Source organism: Pogona vitticeps, chromosome 7, assembly GCF_051106095.1.
Source record: "Pogona vitticeps strain Pit_001003342236 chromosome 7, PviZW2.1, whole genome shotgun sequence".
Taxonomy (NCBI): Eukaryota; Metazoa; Chordata; class Lepidosauria; order Squamata; family Agamidae; genus Pogona; species Pogona vitticeps.
Window position 1 is genome coordinate 18,579,358 of NC_135789.1, and position 15,162 is coordinate 18,594,519.

Below are 15,162 nucleotides of genomic sequence, written 5' to 3' on the forward strand. Positions count from 1 at the left end.
AATCCTGACCTGGCGCGCATTTCCTTTCGCCAGTGAGAAAAGAGAGAGGGCCAGAATGAGTTCAGAGCCCAGTTGGCTTCTCCTTTGGCACCTTGCGCCACCAACCTTCTCTCCGGCAGGCAAAGGCATTCATTAACGAAGACCCAGGAGAGGGACTCAAATCAAGGGAATCACTGTCAGGTCGGACTGAAGTCCCACCGGTGACTCGGCTCGGGTTTTTTCCCCCCCTCAATGACTCAGACTCGATTCATTATTATTATTAGTTTTATTATTCACGACTGATTCATGACTCAGACCCACCCATCCCTCCCTTTTCGCAAGGGGGGAAAAAGCTTGTTTTTAACGGGGACACAGACTCGGGGTTTAAGACTCTGACCCCAAGACTTGCCAGTATCCCCGAGAAAAACTGAGCCAGGAGCTGTAAGGGTTTCACCACTTGCCGCTAGCTTATTATCGCTGCTGATTATCCCCCAGTTGAGTTGAGGTGCCGGAACATGTTCAGACGACTCAAGCCCCCACATCACGCCAGCCCAAGAAGCATCGGGGAGCGTGTAGGTACAGAACTGGTGAGAGCAGAAGGCTCAGCCAAGAAAGGAGGGTCAGGAAGGTGGTGGACGGCTCGCACTCAAAGCATGCATGCTTAGATGTATTTTAATTTAATTCAATTTAATTTTTTTTTTTAGCCAAGAAGACCCACACCTCACTTTTCTCCCAGCACCAGAGACTTACGACAAGATTTGTAAATTTGCTCTGTGCCATTTTTTTTAAAGCAGCGAGCAAACCCATGCGCATTGCAGCTCCTTAACTAACACACAGAAGAATTACAGTGGTACCTCTACTTCAGAACGTCCCTACATAAGAACGATTCCAGTTAAGAATGGCTCTGTTCACAAAAAGTTGCTTCGAACTTAAGAATGAAAAAAGGAAAAAAACCTTCCTGCCCTTTTTTTGACCTAAGTTCACTTTAGGTCAAAAGAAGAAGAAAAAATTCACCCCTTAGTGGTAGAGGACGGATTAACCGGCTTTTCATGAGTTCCTATGGGAACTAATGCTTCGAGTTAAGAACAGCACCTCGACTTAACGAAAAACAGCAGATACAGATTAAATAGTTTTCAATGCATTCCTATGGGAAATGGTGCTTCAATTTAAGAATGTTTTGACATAAGAACGCAGTCCCAGTACGGATTAAGTTCTTAAATCGAGGTACCACTGTGATTGGAATTACCCAGTTTCCCTGAGGTGTCTGCTTCAGCAAAAAACAAGGGGGAAAAAACAAAAGAAAAGGGTTGAAGCCCTTTTAAACTATCTGAGGAAGAAAAGGGTTTTGAGGGCTAGCTCTGTCCGAGCTTCCTGTTCCTTCTCCAGGACCAGCTGGGAACTTCCTTTCTGAACAGGAAGCTAGGCCTAGCTCGGCCTCAAAGTCCTCCAGTTTAGGCCTCGTCTCCCAGGTGAGCCACATGTAAGCATCTGTCAGGCATATATAAGCAAGGTAGGACTCTCAGAATGGGAATGATGGGATACCTAGTCCTAGAAACCCAAAATCCTTAGCAGCAACCATCTAAGGAACATTGTGTTAGCAGCTGGCAGGGGTCCACTGCTGCCTTTAATAGCGGCTGCAGTTTTAGCCCCGCCTCCTCATTTCTAGCTCTGCCTCTTCAGAGAGAAGCTGTGGCAACTTAAAGTGGCCACAACCACTTCGCTGTCTTTCTGCAGTGCCCATTTCCAACCCTCCTGACTTTTTAAAACCATTTGCCCCCTTTCAAGCTCATTCTTCTTCCAGTAGAACCGAGCATACCCAACAAGCAGCGTGTAGTGTTGTCTGCAAAACCCAGTTTTGTTGGACGTGGCAGTCCTTGTCTTCAGGGACACTGTTCCAGCCCATGCCTATTTGGACTTCTGTGGCATGGCAAGGATTCCCCTTAGTCACCCAACACAACACTTGTGTGGGTCAGCATACGCCGCATTTTCATTCTGGGTTCAGAAAGTCTCATGTCTGATGGCTGGCGTGTCCAGATAGCGCTTGGAAAGACCCCCGTCTTGCATCCAGAACAATCATTGCTTGTCCATGTTGACCTCATAGTACAGTAGTTTGATTAAAATGGCTTCTTTTGCCCTTCCTTTGAAATCTTGGAGTCAGTGACTCAAGAAGAGGTTGGTGGACTCAGCTACCATTCTGGAGGCTCCGTCATGAGAGGCATAAGGTAGTCCGAGTGACGGACTCCAAGCGAGTAAGAAGGCGCTCTCTTTTTATGAACCCTCACCTTCTCCGGGCTATGGGCCCCCGGCCCCGGCGTGTGGAAAGGGCTGGTTGGCTTCGTGGTCCTCCCAAGCATAGAGAATGCTGGCGGGCGGCACAAATACACGCTGGGATCCGTGGTGTTGTAACAACCCGGGCCTGGGGTTTGGGAGAGGTCCTCCGAGTAGCTGCCTCTGGTGTTGCAGCCAGAGATGGTGAAACCAGGGCTGGAGGGCTTGATGGGGACGCGAGGGCCAAGCAGGGAAGGCAGGGTGTAACTGTTAGGCGAAGGGACAGCGTCCACCACAGGGCACTTGGTGCGGGAACCAATGGAGAAGGACGGGGCGCGCTGCCAGGAGGCTGGAGGGGCCCTCTCTGGACTGTATGTGGCTGGCCCAGGAGACTGAGGAAAACCTGGGGGAAAATGTGTGCTGTTAACCACAATGCTTCTAAAGGATAACATTGTCTTGTTTGTCGGCAGTATGGCAGAGTGGGTAGAGGCAACATTGACAGTCCGACTGAGGCCAGAGAGACCCAGCTCCCAAGCCCTGCTCAGTAAATAAATAATAAGAACTGAACGCCAACAGTTAACTGGGGGTGGGGGGGAGAGAATTGATTCGTTTGAAATGTGGTGCTGGAGGCACCCTGGACAGTCAGAAAGGCAAAAAAAGTGAGTCCCAGATCAAATCAAATCAAGCCTGAACTCTCTTTGGAGGCAAAAGGGTTGAAACGGACGTTGTCCTGTTTTGGGGCACATGGTGAGAAGACAGGATTCTCTGGAAAAGACCATCATGCTGGAAAAGGAGAAAGACAGCAGGAAAAGAGGAAGACCACACACGAGATGGGCTGGCTCCCTCAAGGAAGCCACTGGCTTGAGTGAACAAGAGCTGAGGAGGGCTGTGGAGAAGAGGGCCTTCGGGAGAGAGTGTCCCTTCCATAGGGTTGCCCTAAGTCAGAAGTGACTTGATGGCACATGACAAGAACAACTGTTATAAATATTATGGTGATTATAATAAGGCAACATTGCCCAGAATCCTATTGGAGTTGACACTGGATTTGGATCATTTGCCACGGCTCATTGTGGTCCATTGATGAGGTGCCCGGGCATGCCTCGGTGGCACAGCTGGGCGAGCAACTGAGCAGAGCTGGGGTCTTGTTCCTTGTTGTCCGCCATTCCCTGATTGTGCACACCACCAAGAATGTAGCCGGCACGTCATTAATTAGCAACAATTTGCTGCCATTTAACTTAGGCATGCATCAATGGCCAATCCAATGTATGGCGTTAAGAAACAGGAGACAGATATTTGTAAGCGTTATTTGATGGAATGAGGGTGAGACCCCCAAAACTAACAAATTTTCCGATGATGTTAACACGCACAAACCAGCACTTCATTAATTAGAAGCAATTAGCTGTGGCATGAACCGCAGTAGGATTCTGGACAGCCTCTGTCTCTCAACCCAGCCTTCTTTGCTGCCTTCAGCTTACCTCGAGGTTTCGCTCGGGACAACATGGAATAAGATGGACCTCTCGTCCTGCCAAACCGCGTGAGCTCTGGTTCCACGTAGTAACAGGGGCCAGGACTTGAATCTTTCACATGTACTGAAAAATTTTAAAAAGGGACCCCTCAGCTGGTATGCCGCTGTTGAACGATGCACTTCAGCGCACTTGAGTGCTCGCCAATGAACTCCAAAGCACTCTGAGTAGAAACATGTAGATTGGGTTGGGGGAGCTAATGGTCAAGGGCCTGTCTGAAGGTTTGGAGACCTGATAAAGGAGCATCATCGACAGACGGTTTGGTGTCACGGACAGAGTGCCAGATTAGGTCTCTGGAGACCTGGGTTCAAAGTCCTGTTCTTGCTTTTTTGGGCGACTCCAGCAGTGCAAATCAACCACTCTGGTTTTGCAGGTGAATCTGCTCTTGGTTTTAAAATCAAAAGAACCTGCCCCAAGTGCTGAATCTATTTGAGGGTGATAGGATCTGACCCCTTCGATAGCTCATGCAAAGTTCGGACTGAAGCCCAGAGTGGATTTATGGACTTCCTGTCACTAACGTGTGCTGCTGGAGACTCTGGAAACGCACTGCCTGATGAAGAATAAATAGCCAGTGCTGGCAGAAGGCCTTGAACTGCCATTCAATAATGTAAGGTGCTGGTTGTATTCCCAGGCAAGTGCTTGATCAGGCGACCGGCCCTGTACCAGGAATGCAACCACCACTTTGTAAAAGAACAGCCTTTTGCTGCTGCCCAAGACTTTAGCAATGACTCTTACTCAAGCAATACATTTCTGGCAACCACCACCACCAGTTCATGGGATAGGAGAGGGACATGGAGTCCAGTGGGATCCAGAAGGCTCTGCTCTGCTCTTAAAGAAAGTTGTGGGCACAGGCTGGGATTCAGGTACTTACTACTGTTACTCAGCCTCTGGTGGAAGGAGTAAGCCGGGCTGGCGAAGCGGGTATAATCATGGTTGATAAATCCAATTGTTGGAGGTAAGCTGTAGCGTCCAGGTCCAGGACCTGACAGGACGAGCAAACATTATTTCAGAACTTGTATTGCCAAGCCGTATTGCACCCCAAAACCCTCTGTAAGACCATAGTTCCCAACCTTGGGTCCCCAGGTGTTCTTGGACTACAATCCCCAGAATCCTTCACCACTAGGTATGCTGGCCAGGATTTCTGGGATCTGTAGGCCAAGAACGTCTGGGACCCCAGGTTGGGAACCCCAGCTCTTAGCTGACTTGTCATTCCAGAATCTGAAATCCTGGACCTCTCAATGGAACTAAGGGGGACTTTCTCTGAGCGAAAGCATTGTGCTATAGTCTATGGTCTTTTCATTACCTATCAAGTAGGATTCTAGTCCTCTTTGTTCCAGCTTAAAGGCCCATCTCCCCTCTCCGCCCCGGCCTTTCCTGTTGAAGACCAAATTCAGTGGGATAAATAACTCTTTCTCAGAAGCAGCTTAGACTGGTCAAGGGCTACTTCTAGGCAGGAAAAATCAGATTCACAAATAGTGGCTGAGTGACGGTTAGTTTGGCAGTAGGACATAAGATGAGGATCTATGAGTCTTTGTTGACCACAAGCTAAACATGAGCCAACAGGGCAATGCAGCAGCAAAAAAAAAAAAAAAAAAACCCAATGTGATACTAATCCACTGAGCTATCCATGGGGCACAGCTCAGATCAAATCAAGATCGATTCCAGAGACCCCCAATTGGCCTCCAAAGGGAGTCAGGGGAACAATGACCGCCCGTGTTGGTGACCCCATCAGCTACCGAGTTATGTTCCCATCCATTTCGGAGCTGGTCTGTCAAGAGGCTTCTGACCTTGGGTCTCCAGATGTTCTTGGACTCCGACTCCCAGAAGCCTTCACCCCTCACAGTGCTGGCCAGGATTTCTGGGGCTTCTAGTCCAAGAACATCTGGAAGCTCGAGGTTGGGAACCCTTGGGAATCCGTCACGTTGCCAACACTTGGGGGAACTTTACCGTCACTTTGTTCCTTGGTTTTTCCCAGCAGAGTTGCCAGAGACGGCCCTGGTGTATTATCTCGGTGTATTAAAAAACACTTTTCCCAACACCATCTGACAATCTCATCTTTACAGGCTCACCACAGCAGGGTTAACGAGAGGGGGCACATCATGGCTCACCATACCTGTCTCACGAGCTGCGATCATCGGCGCTTTCTTAGCCCCAGGATCTTCCATCCTGAACGCTTAACTTCTACTCTTGCAAACAGCGGCGTGGAGAAGGCAAGGTATGCTGTGTTATTTCACTTGCCTACTGATACAGGTCTACGTGGTCTAGAAACACAGAAGGTTTTGGAAGAGAAGGGAGAAGAACAGGATGCTCGCTGCTCCTACGCAACTCTAAGGAAGGTCGGGGGGGGGGGGAGAAAAGAAAGACAAGAAGGTCTCGCACCGCGCCGGAATCAGACTCGCCTGGCAGAGGGACCCTCCCGGGAAGGCTGAAATGTCACCCTGGTGCCTGCGATGCAGGAGATAAAAGGATGCTCTGAAATCAGATACACAGCAGGTGGCCAGAGATGTTTTGTCTGGGGAAAAGGAGGGAGGGAGAGAGCCACCTTAGGCTGTGCTATGTGAGGACAAAAAAGAAAAGAAAAAGAAAACAAACACAGAAGGAATAATACCCTGGTAGCCTTTGGAGGGCTACAAGTCCCCTACCTTACAGCAGAAAGAGACCAGGACCAGGTGGAGGCTGGCTTGGAGAGGTGGCATCCAAAAGAGACAAGGGATACCTGTCTCGTATTGTGGGGATACCTGGTGTGGTGTTGTGGACAGAGTAGTAGCGCAGGGCTCTGGAGACCAAGGTTGGAATCCTCACGTAAACCGTGGAAACACATATTTATTGATTGATTGATTGATTGATTGATTGATTGATTGATTGATTGATTGATTGATTGATTGATTGATTGATTTGATTTGATTTGATTTATTTGATTTATTTGATTTATACCCCGCCTATCTGGTCTACTCGACCAGTTTACCACATAGGGGTGTGGAACTGGTAAACCACACCTTCAATATCTCGCTGACCTTCAAAGCTCTAATATGGTTGCTACAAGTTGGTTCTGACGGGAGGGCACACACCACCACCAGCAACCACAGTGTAGTGGATAGAGAGATGGTCTACGAGACCCGGGTTCAAATCCTTGCCCAGCAACAGAAACTCATTGAGAGGGTGGTGCCGGTAAAACTGCTTCTTTAATACAGTAGGACCCCCACAACCATGGAAGATTGGTTCCAAGCCACCACCCTCCTGGCAGATGCTGAAAACTACAGATTATAGCAAATCATGGTAAAAGGAGGGGGGAGAGAGAGACTAGAAACATGTATTTTCATGATTTACCAGAAGTGGCCACTAGAGAGAGGCAGAGACCATGCTATGTGTTCTTCAACAACAAGTATTCATAGTGTGGTCTCTATCTCCCTCTAGTGGCCAGTGCTGGGAATACATGTGAAAACTAGTTACTTCTCTCTTTTAAAAAATATTTTCAGACTGGATAAGTGGCTTAGTGGATACTGATCCTGTGGATAATGGGGTTCCTACCGTAGAATTTTAAAGTGTGCCATTCCATGATAAAAGGGACTTTGACCCAACTCCGGGAGGCAGTGGAGGACAGGAGGGCCTGCCGTGCTCTGGTCCATGGGGTCACGAAGGGTTGGACATGACTTAACGCCTAAATAACAAAGTGGTACATCCTACCTTGGAAAAATTTACCAAAATAAAAATAGAAACAGTCAGTCAATGATTGTCTCTTTTTGACAGGGAAGTAAGCAGGGGCAGCTGGTGCCTCCTTGTTTGGGGTGCGGTGATGAATCCACTCCTGGTTTGGAAGCTAGAGTTACCAGCCATGAGTTCAAAGACAGCCCTGCTTGCTCAGGAATTGTGAGGATGAGAGGTTGTCCAGAAATAGCACCAATGGCAAGCTTTGATGTTTTGTGCTACAGACTCTGTTTTTAAAGTTGGCGGTACCAAGGACCGGACCACTTATGGAATACAGTGGGGGAAAGCAGATGGGTTCTACGATCTCAGAGACTGTTGACTCTGGTGCCACACATGCTGCCATCCAGCCCAAGTCTCGCCAGGCAGAGAAACTTCAGGCCATTTAGAATTTGCATTTGGACAGTTTTCCTCTTCCCTCCCCATCCCCCTTTCCTTTCATGCTGTGCCCTTTTAAAAATGATTTTACAAGGGATTGTTTTAATTCTCTGGCTGCAGAGCCAGCGATGGGGAGTTCAATTCCCCAAAAGCTGGACTGGATAACCCAGAGTCCCTTTCAGCTCTGCTGTTTGAAGATGATGACAGTGACAATGATCGTCTTGTGTTTCTTTTTGTTTGATGTGTAAGTAAGACACACTGAGCACATTCGCAGACACTCAAAGGATTGTAAATTTTATAAATGAAAGCAAAAATGAATAACTCAGACTTTGGTGCTTTACGAAACATGTTATTGTTTCTCTCATTACATCCAGGCAGCCCTGTTAGTTATAACTGCTTTGGATCACAAATACTCTTTTGCTGTATTAATGGATTGTTGTCATTTCTCCAATCAACATTCTCCAGAAGGCCAGAAAAATACACTGAACTGCTCTCTGGGGCCCCCTCATGGCACATTCTGGAAATATTTACCAAAATATAAAACCAAACAGCCCTTCCTTTACCACTTTGCATTGATAAGAAAATTTACTAGGGAAAAAAACTTGAAATGCTTCTGTAGATGTACAGTACTTAGAAAGTAACTTTTGAAATAACTAGCAGGCACAACCTGTTGCTCTGTAAAAGTAATTTGTAACTACTTGTTACCTTTGTTACATTACAAACACGTGTTCCCATAAAGCACCTAATTACTTTTACCCAATTATCCTGCCTAGTTACTAATTAACTATTGGCAGTTACTAAATAGTTCCTAGTTCCAACGTCAAGGCCCTCTTGTACTAATAGTCAACTACCCATTTTCTTTAAAGATGCTCCTGAAATTATTAATTCCTGAGTGTCAATTCAGCTATTGATAGGGAAAATATGTCCTGTAACTCAGGATGTCACACTTCAGGTAATGAGTGATCCCAGGGTTTGGGATCTGTGTCTTTGCTTTTTTAACTGGAAGCAGGCTTTCAGGCCACGCTAAAGGTTTCTTTGGGTATTGTTGCGAAGGCTGGTTGTGGAGCCAGAGGTTGGGAGTTACATTTCCCACTGTGCCTTCAGGGAGGAAGAGCTGGCCAGTGTCGCCTTGGGCAAGCTCATCACATGCAAAGCAGAGCTTGATAAAGTTGCTTTCTTTATCTGCAGCTCCCAGAATTCTCCTAATCATCCTAGCCATAGGTCAGAATCATCCGATGTCAGAATGAGGTCACAATCTGGAGAGGTTCTGTATCTCTGCAAACTGAGAGGCAGTTAACAGTCAGGCCGAGCCTTCATGTGATCAGGATGGATCTTCCTGTTAGGTCAAGATGAGGGTTGAAGGTGGGCGATATGACCTGTTGACAGCTATGGTGTCATAGAGGATAGAGTGTCAGGCAGGAATTGGATCCAAAGTATTGGAGCCTCAGCTTCAGGATCTGTCTTTCCATTTATTTATTTATTTATTTATTTATTTATTTATTTATTTATTTATTTATTTATTTAATATCCCACCCATCTGGTATATTCTACCACTCTGGGCAGCTCACCCAGTGAGCACTCAGGGTTGATTTCCTTCAGAATGGATAGGTTTGTTCTCCTTGCAGTCCAGGGCACTCTCAAGAGCCTCCTCCAGCACCACTGACCTAGTGTAAGAACAATCAATTGGTTATACATTTTGTTAAAACCAAAATTATGGTTTTCACTCATTCTGTAACACCTAGAAAATGGACAATTAATGGTTCTTGCACTGAGCAAGTAAAACAGCTAAAGTATCTAGGTATTACATTCCACCATAAACTTTCCTGGGCTGCCCACGGACGGTCCATAATCCAAGCAGCCAAGAACATGCAGAAAGCACCTGTTATTCAAGTTTTTAAGCTCAAGATTCTGCCCCAACTGTTATATGGTATGCCAACTTGGATCCTAGGATTTCACACAAGTATGAAGAGTGTTCTTTCAAATTTTGTAAGATCCATTCTGGGAAGGCTATGATGCACCCCTGCAGCTGCCTTACAATTAGAGACTGGTCTAACATCACTAGAATGCAGCGCTTGGCTCTTTGCTTTTAGATATTGGAATAAGGTAATACATGCTGATCCCTCCATGGGATATCTTAACCTTCTACAGAAAGATGTCCATAACAGCTCATGGCTTAAAGCTTTTCCAGCCAAACTGCATCTATTAGGGCTCTCTACGGACTTTCTTTATGCCCAGGAACCCAAGGCTGCCAGCTCTATCCTAGAAAAGTGGATTACGGACATTGGCTTCCGGTACAGTATTCTATTTCAATGGCTTGCAAAACATGCTCCATCTTGCGCCTTGGTCTGAACTATAATTTATCCCAAAGTATTTAGAGAATTTGATTATCCCGAAACATCGCCCTGACTTCCTGCTTATTTTATCCTTTCAAGGAAGGGGGTCAATTCTTGACTTTTCCGGGAGGGGAGGCAACTAGGAAGTCCCGTTAAAGAAATAGCCGTTCTATGGTGTCTTGGGAAACTCTATGGTCAGAGTCCTGGAGGTTTGGGCTCATAAACAATAAGACAAAAGGGGTGAGGATTGGTCGAGATTAAAAGTGAGCTGGCCAAAGTTCGCGAGTGGTGATTGGTCAAGAAAGTCAGCGCAGGGCGACAGACGGAGATTAAATAGATGGCAAAGTGACGGATTGGCTAAGAAGGTAAGTGGGCGTGGCTTAGTACTGCGGGAGGGTAGAGTAGGACGTTGTGAGGATCGGCTGAGCGAGCCGGTGTGATGGGCGGAGTTTAAGTGGGTGAGGTAAATAGGGAGGCGATTGGTTGGTTAGCAAGGAGGGCGGGACTTGGCTTTGAGGGCTCAAGGGAAAAAGCTTTTGTCGACGGGGCCTAGGGTCAGGTGGCGAAAGGGACGCAGCGACGATTGGCTGGCAGGGCAAGTGGGCGGAGAAAGCGAGAGAGCGGGAAAAGAATGAAAGAGCGTATGGGCTTCAAAAAGCGTGAGGCCCGGCTTATCATCCGGGAAGCGGCAGGAGAGATCGCATGCGCACAACTCCAGAATCGGACCTTTGTGTCCCGCAGTACGCAGGCGCCCAGCTTGGCGCATGCGCCGGACGCCTTGTTGGCGCCTGAGGAGATGGGGTGAGCCGGCTGCGAGCGTTGCCTTGGTGATAACGGCGCGGCTGAGGCGAAGAAGAGGAAGTCGCGCCTCCTCCTCTTCCTCCCTCGTCATGGTCGAGAGTGAGAGAAGGGCGATGATAACCCTGCGAGGTAGGTCGGCTGTCGTCTTCCTCCCCTTGCGGCCCTGGAAGCGCCTCCGACGACCGACGACGCCACGACAACAGCCCTTTGAGGTAGGCTGGTCGTGACTTTCCTCCTGACGTGTTTCCCTGGAGCGGTTCTCGGAGTCCCCCCCCCCGGGGCTGCCTACCCTCCCTACCACGACCCCGTAAGGTAGACCAAGAGTGGCCTGGCCCGGCTTTTGGAGGGGAACCGTCCGCCCCCGACAGCCCTATAGTCAGGTAGGACCCCCCTCCTTGGTTCCTCCTTCCTCTGCTTTTTCGGTATAATCGGAAATAAAGAAGGAATGGCTTTAACCTGCTCAAACAGAGGCTTAATGTGTTGGTTGTTTTTTAATTTCACTTGTCTTGTATGAGTGTCTACTGTATTGGACCCCTTCTCCAATATCCCCATGGGATTGTTGCCAAAGCTCCCACAGATAGTGAAACCTGCGGATAATAGCGAACGCCATCGTGTCTATACCATGGGGACAGGGAAAAAGCAGGAATAATTATATTCACATGTATTCCTCGAACTGGCCAGTAGAGGGCGCCAGAGGCTATAGAATACTGTGCTATGTATTCTTCACTCACAAGTACAGTGGTGCTTTGCAAGACGAGCGCTTCATTTAACGATGAAATTGCATAACGAAAAAGTTCTTGCGATCACAAAAGCGATCGCAAAACAATGTTTCCTATGGGGTTTTTTCGCTTTCGATGATTGGTTACTTGCTTCGCTAACCGATTATTGCAAAACGAAGATTTTCGCATAGCTGATCGGTGGTTTCAAAATGGCTGCCGGGTAAAAAAATGGCCGCCCGCTGTTTTCTGGGACGGATTCCTTGCTGCACGGGCAGCGAAAATGGCCGCGCTTTGGAGGATCTTCACTGGACTGTGAGTTTCAAGCCCATAGGAACGCATTAATCGGGTTTTAATGTGTTTCTATGGGCTTTTTAAACGCTTTACGATGTTCTTGTTCTACAGCGATTTCGCTGGAATGAATTAACATCGTAATGCAGGGCACCACTGTACTACAGTATTCATAGCAAGGGCTCTCTCTCCCACTACTCACAGGTTTGGGGAATACATGTGAAAAATTGTTGATTCTCTGTTTTACACACACACACACACACACACACACACACACACACACACACACACACACACACACACACACACACACACACACACACACACACACACACACACACACACACACACACGTACGTGTATTTTCAGACTGTGGATAAGTGACTCATTGGAAACTGATCCAGTGGATAAGGGGGTCCTACTGTAGAATTTAAATTGTGCCGTGCCCTGATAAAAAATAGAGGAACTTGATGAATTTCTAGTAGGGGACAAGATTTCAGCCAAGGATTACTTGGCTTCACCTCCCCTCTCCCACTATGACCTTCTCACTGTGGAGTAAATGAACAGTACCATCATCCCAGTACCTTGTATCATCATAAGATGAAGGGGAAATACGCCACAGTGCTTAATTCTGCTGAATCATATATATATTCTAAGTGCAGCTCATCAGGTAACATGGAGCAATTTCAACATTCCTTATGCTCAGCTATGCTGGCCCAGACTGATGGGAGTTGGGGTCCATCAACAACTGGAAGGCCACACTTTGCTCATCCCTGATTTAGTGACTCTTCTACACCCTTTTGGGTAGCCCAGTTCTCCGTTTTACCCATGGGGTTTACCTTTATTTGGTTTTGCCGCAGAAACAGAAGAAAGGTGGTGCCCTCCGGATGATTTTGACTACAATTCCTGTCATCCCCAGCAAGCAGGGGAAATATATTGCAGACATACCGGAGCAGCTGGGTAACAGAGACTTTCTTTGCTTCTACACTTCCTGCCGAGCAGTTTGCTGTGATGCTTCTCTCTTGTTTTTTCTTCCTTTGCCTTGGTTTCCTTTGCATTTTCCTGATTTGGTCAATTTCTCTAGAAACAAGTATTTTTTATAACACCCCCCCAAGCCACTAACCCTTTTTTAAAATCAGGGATCAGACAGAGTTGAGGGAATGAGTTTTGCACAGTCAAACTTTCCTTAATTAATTCTGGCACTTTCTCCGCTCAGATGACTAACTGCTGATTCCTGGATCTTTGGTCTATTTCCATCCTCTGAGGAATGTGATTTAAAAAAACACACCACTGTTTTTTATTTAGAGGGGTGAAACCTTTTCTGCATGATTTAGACCTTCATTTCTCTTACAATAAAACATGCCACGGCCTCTCCTTCTCAAGGGTACAAAAATCTCCCTCGGCCAGGAGGGACCCCAAGGCTTTCCAGTTGCTGTTGGTTTATGACTTCAGAGCCTCTGCCTGAACTTCTTTTCCCTTTTTTTCTTTTTCTTTCTTTCTTTTCTTTTTTGTCATTTCATATTTTTAGAGTAAGCTCAGAGGCATGGATGTTCTCATTATCCTTTATTAGTATGTAAGCCATTCTGAGAATCTGTACAGCAGCTGCACAAGGTACAAATTCCGTAATTCAGTCATGGTGGCAAAACTCCAAAGATTACCCTCCCCAAAAGCTGACCAAGAGCTGCCTCTTTTCAGAGGGAGATCATCATTCCCAGAGGAATGGTGAGCTGTGTCCCTGAATGAAATGAGTACATAAACGCACATCACCTCCGACGTTGGTCTTGTTGGCCAGGGCAAATGGAACACGAAGCTCGTCAATGACAGAAGCAGCTGCTGAAAAAATGCCAGTTTCCTTTCCCTCGCAGTGGCATGGATGTATGGTGGGCTCAGTTGTTCTAATGTGTGCTCATCCGATTTTAAAATTTCCCCATTATAAAATGTTGGTTCTCTGTAGAAATCTGGAACACATTTGCGTAGAGGGGCTGGATGAGGATGTGGGAATGAATGGACTACAGCAGTGGTCCCCAACCTTGGGCCTCCAGATGTTTTTGGACCACAATTCCCAGAAGCCTTCACCACCACCTCTGCTGGCCAGGATTTCTGGGAGTTGAAGTCCAAGAACAACTGGAGGCTCAAGGTTGGGGACCATTGGACTACAGTATCTGTCGTCTGCCACATTGGCTTGCCTCTGGAAAATTGGGTGCTTCGTGCTCCTGCAGTGAGTTTCAGCTGACGTTTTATGCCCCGTAATCCACTTCCTTGTTTTCAAAATAAAATTAATGTATTAACCATGATCAGTGATTACAGGCCAAAATAATAATGTTGCAGAAGGCCGTTAGATAGTGAGTGCTGAAATTCACGCAATATGTTTTCCTGGTGATTGGTATGACACAAAGATGGAGAACATAAGCTTTTATTTGGATTTACATGTCTAATAATAAACACTAACCACATTTGGTGCAAATCATTAGCATGACCAGTTTTCTTTAAATGATGACACGAGAAATAAGCATTTCTGTGAAAACGTTATTCCAAATTTTAGTTCTCCATGGAGCAAACACCTAAGTCAGGGCTTTGTTTCCAGTTTGAAGCTATAACCAAGCATGCTGCTAAATGTAAAAAAACAAAACAAAACACAAACTTCTTGCCATTTTAAGCTCACGACCACAGAGAGGGATGGATGCCCCAGTGGAATTGACAATTCGGTTTTTGGACGCTCTCGGCAACTTTGATGTAACAAATCTGGAATGTTACTGAATGAAGATAATCTGAGAGTGGGGCAGCCGTTGTGGGTATTATAGGTGACGCAGGCACATCACCTGGGCAGCCATTGCAGGTTGTTGGAGAGGACCTTTTCCATAAATGCCCACAGTAGGGATTGCTTATGTTGATATTGAGTTACTCACAAGTAGAAGAGTCCAGAGAGAGCTTCTCAGAGATTTCATGGAGAGGGTTTGGTGGACTGAACTCTCTTTTTGAGACAAGTGTTTCCTAAGCGACTAGGAGGAGTAAATGGAAGAGAGCTTTTCAGATACCCTGGACGTCCAGAAGGACAAACAAGGGGGTCCTAGATCAAATAAAGCCTGGACACTCTCTGGAGGTCAAAATGTGGGAACTGAGGCTGTCTTACTTTGGACATCTTATGAGAAGGCAGGATTACCTAGGAAAGAC

General features: G+C 46.8%; 2 protein-coding genes across 2 annotated transcripts in view; one reads left to right on the forward strand and one right to left on the reverse strand.

Moving 5' to 3' along the window:
• Window positions 1–1,568: 1,568 nt before the first annotated feature.
• CIMAP1D (CIMAP1 family member D) lies at window positions 1,569–5,905 on the reverse strand. Its single transcript, XM_078379095.1, has 5 exons — window positions 5,884–5,905; window positions 4,642–4,752; window positions 3,723–3,836; window positions 3,105–3,107; window positions 1,569–2,650 (listed from the first exon to the last, which is right to left on the reverse strand). Exons 1-5 carry the CDS (start codon window positions 5,903–5,905, stop codon window positions 2,166–2,168), a joined length of 735 nt encoding a protein of 244 aa, XP_078235221.1. The 3' UTR covers window positions 1,569–2,165.
• Window positions 2,576–15,162, forward strand: part of MADCAM1 (mucosal vascular addressin cell adhesion molecule 1) — a 37,035-nt gene continuing 24,448 nt past the window's right edge. Inside the window, exons 1-3 of the mRNA XM_078378889.1 lie at window positions 2,576–4,633; window positions 5,834–11,196; window positions 12,852–12,951. Coding sequence (XP_078235015.1) covers window positions 10,948–11,196; window positions 12,852–12,951 — 349 coding nt within the window. The 5' untranslated portion in view covers window positions 2,576–4,633; window positions 5,834–10,947. The remainder of the gene's footprint in view (window positions 4,634–5,833; window positions 11,197–12,851; window positions 12,952–15,162) is intronic.